The sequence below is a fragment of the Boleophthalmus pectinirostris genome, unplaced genomic scaffold (assembly GCF_026225935.1).
Source record: "Boleophthalmus pectinirostris isolate CB_2022bp ecotype Guang Dong unplaced genomic scaffold, ASM2622593v1 HiC_scaffold_8, whole genome shotgun sequence".
In the NCBI taxonomy this organism is placed as follows: Eukaryota; Metazoa; Chordata; class Actinopteri; order Gobiiformes; family Gobiidae; genus Boleophthalmus; species Boleophthalmus pectinirostris.
In genome coordinates, this window is record NW_026571515.1 from 41,979,918 (window position 1) to 41,989,065 (window position 9,148).

Genomic DNA, 9,148 nt, shown 5'->3' on the forward strand with positions numbered 1-9,148 from the left:
TTTAGGTTTTTGCAATTTATATGAATTTTAAACTAAATAGTATTTAAAAAGTCTTGGTACATTTATATGTGAGGATTTATATCAGAGTTTTAAGACTTTTTAAACATCTTATCAATATCTTCATGTGAATCATTACTCAGAATAGTCTTCTCAAGTCACAGGGCTCAAGTCAAAGTCAAGTCCCAAGTCATTTAGTCTATTTTATCAAGTCAAGTCTCAAGTCTTAAAAATAGTCAAAAAAAGAAAAAAGAGTCAAATCTGACTCAAGTCCAAGTTAGGACTTACAAGTCCCACCTCTGGGGATACAGACTCTTCACGAGATGAGACACACCACCAAATCAGGTTCACGAGAAGGAGACAATAAAAGACTTTGACATCATTTATCGTAAATAAGCAGTGCAGTTCATTTCACACATTTGGTTTCACTTGTTTTTATTTATTTTATGTCATACTTTGGTAACACTTTATAATAACTACACCTTATTTAGCCTTAATAAAGCATGAACAAAGACTTAATTAATAATGATTCATGCTTAGTAACTACTTAATTACTACCTGAATTAGCACTTAACTTGCACTTAATTCACCTGTGCTGTAAATAGTAACTCAATACTTCTTAATTACTCATGAACTAACCATTTGCATGTTTACAAATGTATATTTAAGTTCACATTTGAGCATTTATTAATGATTAGTAAGTTATGAGAGAATGATTTACTAATAATACAATGCAATGATCATTCAGGCAGCTGTTGTCTGTTAGTTAAGTCTTTCTGAGAGTTTTTCTAAAGTGAAGATTATGTTTATTAAGCATTTGTTAAGGTTGGTCAAATTCCAGAGAAACAATAATGCATTATTAGTAAATCATTCTCTCATGGCTTATTAATCATTAATAAATGTTCAAATTTATACTTAAATATACATTTACAAATGCACACACAAATGGTTAGTTCATGAGTAATTAAGTAAGAAATACTTATGAGTAACTATTTACAGCACAGGTGAATTAAGTGCAAGTTAAGTGCTAATTCAGGTAGTAATTAAGTAGTTACTAAGTGTGAATCATTATTAATTAAGTCTTTGTTCATGCTTTATTAAGGCTAAATAAGGTGTAGTTATTATAAAGTGTTACCCATACTTTATTGATCATTCAAATTTAGCTTCTCAAATTGTATAACTCACCAGCTTTTAACTCTTTTTTTTTTTGTCCAAGCCAAAGGTAAATTTAGGGGGAAACAATCTGATGAGATGATTTTTCTCATGTGTCACAATTTTGTCCTATCCCTGGTCCTTAGAGAAGACACTTGACCCACATTGCTTAGTATGAAAGTGGTGTGTGTGTGTGTGTGTGTGTGTGCGTGCGTGTGTGTGTGATGGTGCTCAGATTCAGTCTCATTTCCATCACTGCCCCACAGTGAATGAAAACTGCATTAAACTGTAAAGTGACTTTGAGCATGTACAAAAGCTCAGGCGTTATTGGGAAAAACAGTTTTAATGATCACTCTTCAGCTACAAAAATGATTCCAGATGAGCTTGTGTTCAGCCGTGTGCTCATCCTGTCCTTAGAAAGAAAAAAGAAAAAACAAAAACACTATTATTTGGATTTGTTTAGTGAGTAGGTGTATACTTTCTCTACACAAAGAAATCGCTTGAAATACTGAGATTGTGATTATGAGTAACATGAAGTGATACTTTTTGTCCATAATGGTGCAGCCCCGTGTGAGACTCAAACTGTCGTGTAAAAGTATTCAAAAATACCAAGCCAAAGTCAGGTGAATTTTTTTATACAATTTATTTATATTTGACCCCATGATAAAAACACGTCCCAGTGAAAAATCCAGTTTGCACACATACAATTAAACTTACGTAACACAGATTGAAGTGAAAATGTGGAATGTTACGATATCATCTATGACACAGACACGTTTAAAAAGTCGACAAAGTGCTGGACTTTCACTGCAAAAAACTAAAATGAAAAGTTCAAATTCTGAATATTCATTTTGGTTTAAGTTGTTTTTGACAGTCACGAAAAACAATTATTCGAAGAGGTTTAAACTGCAAGATTACCAAGTGCACTGTGGAACTTTTCAGGTGGAAGGTTCTGTCACCTGCTTGTTTCCATGGAGACGTCTATAATAACACTTTACACTTACCCAGATTTTCTTGTGAGACTAAAACATATCCATCTGGCCCACTTCAGTCTCTAAATGCTCCTAAACCGCGCTCTTTTTGTGGCGGGACTTCTGGTTCAACGGGGATCCCACTTATGTCATTGGAGAATTTGGGAAACGTTTTGCATTTTAAATCTGACAAAGTCGTTTCATTTGTGTAAAATGTTCAATGTTCATGTGACCAGCAAGATTCTCTGGAGGCTTTAAAACGGTTTTATTGTCGCTCTTGAACTTATTTGCAGCTCCGTACAAAATAACACAAGCCCAATGATGATGACGGCGCCAGGGCAACTTTCGGAATAACGGGAAGAGATAAAAGTTTAATGCCATACTCTGTAACATTCTGAGCAAAGCAATACAATCTCCAAGGAGACAAGCAGGTGCCGGACCCTCCATAAGAAACTCATCATTGCCAGTGCCAGTTCTTCTCACGTTATGTTTAGACGTACATTTGTAAAACAGACCATTTTAACTACAAGAACAGAGCAGATTATGTCATTTATTTAAATACTAATTCAAAAATAAATCCAACAAGAAAAGGTTTTGTAAAGGAAAAGGAAATGTACCATATTTTAAGTGCAAATTTCTTGGTCAAATAATTGTGAAGTGAAGTGTGTTGAAACAACATGGAAAAAGTCCAATCATTTTTCTGAGTCAAATCTTACAGAGTCTAAACGACTTAAACCAAGATTCAGATTTAAAGGTGCACGATGTCTTTTCTACGGAGGCTGTTTCCATGGAGATGCTGTTGCTTTGCCCGGAATGTTCCAAAAAAAAAAAAAAAAAAAGGCATTAAACTTAACTCAACTTGTTGAAGAGAAGCAGTTCAAGTTGCAGTCTGGATCTGTGGAGAGGCAAGCCCACTCACAGCAAGAACGCAACCGAAGCGAAAACGTCTGTTTAATGCCATACTGCGGGACATTCCAAGCAAAGTCAAGTAAATTCGCCATGGAGACAAGCATGTAGCACACCCCCACCAGAAACGTTACAAAGTGCACCAATCTCTACATTTCATTTCATTTTGTGCAGTGTTTTGTTAAAAAAAAAAAAAAAAAAAAAAACAAGCAGAGCAAAAACAGATTTCCAGTTTGGTAAGAGTTTTGATTTTAGCAGTTTTGTCCAAAATGATTTTATTATTTATTTAAAAAGCTTGTCACAGCATCTCGATCTCCAGCAGAAAAGTGTAGGAATGGCTTTGAACGTCCCACTGAGAGACAAGAGGCACAGTAAAGAAGACCACAACATATGACAAGACTTTAAATGACTTGAATTCTAAATATTGACTAGTTTATATCAAAAAAGTTCATTCATAAAAACAAAACAAGATCACAAGAGAAATACGAATAGGTTTTTTTTTTTTTTTTTTTTTTCAATTTCAAGTGTGAATTTCTTTGTCTGGGATCTGAAACACACACTTCTTCAATACTTGGGTAAACTTTGTAAAATGACCTGATATAAAATGATGTAAAAGTATGAACATTGTATTTTTTACATCAACATAATTTTGATATTTTGAAATTTTTGCCCTCACAAACCTCGTGGCAGAAGCTTGAATAATAAAAATAGTGCTTCCTCCAGTCAGATGCATCTAAAAATCACTTCAACAAAAAGTCAATATTGTGAATTCATGTCATTTCAGTTCTTGTAGATATGTGGTTTTGCAGTGGTTCAGTTCATAAGTCTGTTTTAGGCATCGTTCACCGTTCTCCTCCTCCTCCTCCTCCTCCTCTTGATCGTTCAGGCGTTCTCTTCCTCCTCTTCGTAGCATCGGTTTTTCTTGATCAGGTCTTCCACCGTCAGCTCCTCTTTCTCCTCCACCTCCTCACTGTCCCAGAATCCCACGTCCTGACACGAAACAAACCGAAGATTTGACAATTTATTGGTAAAAATAAGTACTTGTGCTCTTACAAAACCGACTGGGATCTCAACCATGACTTGAACTAAATGAGGAATAAAGGAGGACTAAACCCAAACCAAACCAAACCAGGACCAACTGAAGTCTATAATCAAGACTAAAACTAAATCAGCTCACAGCATCATCAACAGTAAACGTGGGGTCTCTAGCATTATTTTGTTTCTCATTGGATAAAACCTGAGCTCTTTGGTTGTGTCTGTACCTGAGAGGAGTGGCTGGCCTCCACCTCGCCCTCAGAGGAGCACAGGTTGTTGAGCTGTTTGGTGTCCAGGGGCTCCTCCAGCAGACCCTCGTCCGCTCTCTCCTCTGCCCCACAGCGCTGCTCCTGCGTGGGCTCGCTCAGGTCTCTCTCTGGGTCGTCCTCGGAGCTGCTGTGGATGTCCACACAGCTGTCCTCTGTGGGGGTGTGGCTGGGGGACGACTGTGCGCTGGGCTCTAGGCTCCGCTCCTCCTCCGTCGGACCTGAAGGAGAGGAGAAAATCAGTCTGGAATAAAGAGACGGTGTTCCATCAAATGTAAAATGGGTTCTGGATGGAGCTGAAATGTCCAGATGACCCCTGATGAAACCGTGTCTACAGTTTGGAGCTTTAAAGCTGTTATCTGTATTAGACTGGATAACTTGTCCCTGTTGTATTCTCACATATCACCACTAGATGTCGTCTACACTACTGCTGTGGTCTGACAGAAGAAAACCAGAGAGCACAGGGAGTATGAACAAGGCCGGTGAGGGCAGGGGCTGTTGGGGAAAGGTCTTCTTTATTTGCTTAAAAACAAAAACAAACAAAAAACCTAGGAGATAGTAGCTTTAAAGTGTTAATAAAGTGCAGGCTGGACTACAGCATTCAGTGAAACATACTTTAGAAAAGAATAACATAATAACCAGTGTTGGGAAGGTGACTTTTAAAATGTAATCCCCTACAGATTACAGATTACATACCCCAAAATGTAGTTTGTAACGGAATCCATTAAATTACTTTAGGTGAGTAATGTAATCTGAATACTTTGGATTACTTGATTTGCTGTAGAGAAGCAAAGACCAGGAAATCGTAACATAAGATGTTTTGTCTGTTTAAAGAAAATAAAAAGCTCAGACTTTACTGAACCAAATTAAAAATATTATTGATAGAAGAAGAGGAGACACGTCCACACAGCAGGATTTAGTCCTGTTAAATCCTGTTTAAGACATGCTTTTAGTCCTGGTTTAGTCCTGGTTTAGTCCTGGTTTAGTCCTGGTTTAGTCCTGGTTTAGTCCTGGTTTAGTCCTGGTTTAGACCTGGTTTAGACCTGGTTTAGACCTGGTTTAGACCTGGTTTAGACCTGGTTTAGACCTGGTTGAGAGTCCGGCAATGAGTGGAATTACTGGGTAAAAAAAAGAAGAAAAAAAAGGGGATATAGCCCATAATGTGAAAATACCGCTGTGTAATCCATTTATTCCAACAAAGTAACTGTAATCCAATTACCACTCATTGAAACAGTAACTGTAACTGAATACAGTTACTCATAATTTGTACTCTGATTATGTAACTCCAGTACATGTAATCTGTTACTCCCCAACACTGATAATAACAAATTTAAGATTTGACAAAAAATCTCTCCAAAAGTTTTCTGTTATTTGAATCATTTAATGAAATGTGTTGTTTTACTTCAAGTGCAGCAGATTGATTGAGTTATTAAATGACCTTTGTGTACTCTTTGTGTACTCTTTGTGTACTCTTTGTGTACTCTTTGTGTACTCTTTGTGTACTCTTTGTGTACTCTTTGTGTACTCTTTGTGTACTCGTCTGTCACAACACAGAGTAAAACATGAACACAGGTCAAAGTGATCCAGTTTAACACTAATCATCAGACTTCTACCATTAATTTCAAAAGCTACAGTAACATGATTGATCTGAACACTGCATAATGGCAAAACTAAGTTATTTTCTGGTCTCTTCTAATGTTGTTTCCTCATCAAAAACAAACCTGGAGTTGTGTTTTGTTGCATTTGTTTCTCGTTCCTGTTTTGGATGAGACATTATAACACGGTTTAAAACTCTCAAAAGTAAATTTTTCAGAATCTAGGACATTTTCAATACTGCTTCTTCCCCTAACATAAAGAAGTACTCACTAGGACTGGTCTTGTCCTCCTCCGTAGACTCTGGACTGGTTGGCTCTTGTTCTTCTCTCTCCTCCTCAGGCGGCCATTTGGTTTTGGCAGCTTTAGCGCAGGCCTGGACAGTGCCCTCCTCCTCTGGACCCTCTGTCTTGATCTTCTCTGGGTCACTCTTAGGAGGCCAGGAGATCTTCAGTCTTCTGGTCTCACTTGGTTTGTCCTGGTTTTTGTCCGGAGATGACCCCTGACCCCGGGCCTCCATGCTGGCGGTCAGGACGGTGACTTTGGCGAGCGGCGAGTCCTCCACACACGGACTGAACCAAAACAAAAGATTATTACTCAAATTAATCAAAGGCAAAAGTATGAAGAGTGAACAGTACCAAACAAGTCTAAGAACCAGGACTAAACCAGGACTAAATCAGGACTAAACCAGGACTAAGCCAGGACTAATCCAAGACTAAGCCAGGACTAAGCCAGGACTAAGTCAGGACTAAGTCAGGACTAAGTCAGGACTAAGTCAGGACTAAACAGGACTAAAGGACTAAACCAGGACTAAACCAGGACTAAACCAGACTAAGCCTGGACTAAACCAGGACTAAACCAGGACTAAACCAGGACTAAACCAAGACTAATCCAAGACTAATCCAAGACTAAGACAGGACTAAACCAGGACTAAACCAGGACTAAACCAGGACTAAACCAGGACTAATCCAAGACTAAACCAGGACTAAGCCAGGACTAAACCAGGACTAATCCAAGACTAAAGCTAGGACTAAACCAGGACTAAATCAGGACTAAACCAGGACTAAACCAGAACTAATCCAAGACTAATCCAAGACTAAACCAGGACTAAGCCAGGACTAAACCAGGACTAATCCAAGACTAAAGCCAGGACTAAAGCCAGGACTAAACCAGGACTAAACCAGGACTAAACCAGGACTAAGCCAGGACTAAACCAGGACTAAACCAGGACTAAACCGGGGCTGAACAATTACTTATCCAGGACTAATCAAGAGACTAACCCAGGACTAAACTAAAGACTAAACCAAGGCTCAACTAGGACAAGACTTGGACTATCCCAGTACTGACCCAGAACTACAACAAGCACTGAACCTGGACTAAACATGGACTACAGTAGGTCTAAACCTGGACTAAACCAGGACTAAACTCTGTCTAACTCTCAGATCAGAAGCAGAACCATGAACAGGACTAAAGAGGTCTAAATAAAGACCAAACACAGACTAAACCGTTTCCAAAACCAGGACTGAAAATGACATCAGGTATTTAAAAAATCTGTTTCGATCTTAGGTCTGGTTGAAAGTATAAGTCACTCCTGAATGACCTGGTCCAGTACCTCTGGTCCTGCTCCGGTTCCTTGGATGAGGAGGGGCTGTGTTCCTGCAGGTCTAGCCTGTTCGGGGGGCTCTGTTCTGGGCTGTCTCCTTCAGTCTTGGGCCCCCACAGCTCTTTATGGGGCCGGTGCCCAAAGCCTTCGTCGTAGTTTCCCTTTGCCTTGAACAGCTGACAGAAGTGTGGTTTGCAGTAGACGTTATTGTGCAGAGACGCATAGTTCCCCAGACTGGAAGATCAAAAACATGTTCAGATGTGGTGTTTAAAATGTAGTGTTTAAGACTCGGTGTTTAAAATGTAGTGTTTAAAACTCAGTGAAACATTCTAATCAAATATCACTGATCATCTAATGTAGATTTTATTGTTAATTAGAAAAACACTGGACATGATGGACAAGTTGTTTTGGTTCTCATAATGATTTTCCAATCAGAAAGCACACTGAGCCTCACATGACTCTCTCATTTGTGTTGCCAGTTTCAAAGCTGAAATCCAGTTGGTTTAAACCTAAAATGTCTCTGATCTGAACGGTCACTAAACCCCAGCACCTGCAGCATCATGAGTCAGTGCTAGTGCAGCTTCTGCAGCTCAGGGAGAGAATTCTGGAGGTTACAGATGGCAGTGTTATTTTATAAACTGTTTTTTACTACATTGTTATTTCTCACCTGAGTTTACTGTTGCAGTGGTTGTATATTATTTACATTTATATACTGACCTGAGTTTACTGTTGCAGTGGTTGTATATTATGTACATTTATATACTGACCTGAGTTTACTGTTGCAGTGGTTGTATATTATTTACATTTATATACTGACCTGAGTTTACTGTTGCAGTGGTTGTATATTATTTACATTTATATACTGACCTGAGTTTACTGTTGCAGTGGTTGTATATTATTTACATTTATATACTGACCTGAGTTTACTGTTGCAGTGGTTGTATATTATTTACATTTATATACTGACCTGAGTTTACTGTTGCAGTGGTTGTATATTATTTACATTTATATACTGACCTGAGTTTACTGTTGCAGTGGTTGTATATTATTTACATTTATATACTGACCTGAGTTTACTGTTGCAGTGCGCACAGCGGAAGCAGGAGCTGTGGTAGACGCTCTGATTGGCCACGAGTCGCTCCAGAGGATAAACTGTCTTCTGACACGAGACACATGATTCACGAGATGCACTGAAGCTCTGAGAAGAGGAAGAAGAGGAAGAAGAGGAAGAAGAGGAAGCGGAGGAGGAAGAGGAGAGATTTAAATACACAGCAAATACCACATGTTAAAGATCTGTGATTCATGGTATTTTAAAGGCCTTTTTGTCACACTACAACAAACATAAGACATCATTTTACATTTTGTTCATTTTAAACCACAATATTAATCCAGCTCAATACTAAAAACTGCTCTTTAACTTCAGAAAAGCACAACACACTGGATCTGCTTCTTGAGTCACATTTCACTGTAGCAAGCAGCAGCTTTTCATTGACTTTGACTGTCATTGACTAAGAGAAAGTTTTAACACTACATAAAGATAAAGAATAAACATGTATAAACTGGGATAGTTGTGAACACAGGCATTTTGTACAATAGAGGATTCCTCAAACATGCAGGAATCAATT

The 9,148-nt window shown here is 38.4% G+C and overlaps 1 protein-coding gene across 3 annotated transcripts in view; it reads right to left on the reverse strand.

The window, feature by feature from the left end:
• Window positions 1-1,773: 1,773 nt before the first annotated feature.
• The window catches only part of lima1a (LIM domain and actin binding 1a), a 43,669-nt gene continuing 36,294 nt past the window's right edge, over window positions 1,774-9,148 (reverse strand). For all 3 annotated transcript variants that reach the window (XM_020942041.2, XM_020942042.2, XM_020942040.2), the window contains 5 exons: window positions 8,591-8,721; window positions 7,533-7,757; window positions 6,194-6,492; window positions 4,289-4,548; window positions 1,774-4,016 (listed from right to left, as the gene is read on the reverse strand). In XM_020942041.2, coding sequence (XP_020797700.1) covers window positions 3,909-4,016; window positions 4,289-4,548; window positions 6,194-6,492; window positions 7,533-7,757; window positions 8,591-8,721 — 1,023 coding nt within the window. In that variant the 3' untranslated portion in view covers window positions 1,774-3,908. The remainder of the gene's footprint in view (window positions 4,017-4,288; window positions 4,549-6,193; window positions 6,493-7,532; window positions 7,758-8,590; window positions 8,722-9,148) is intronic.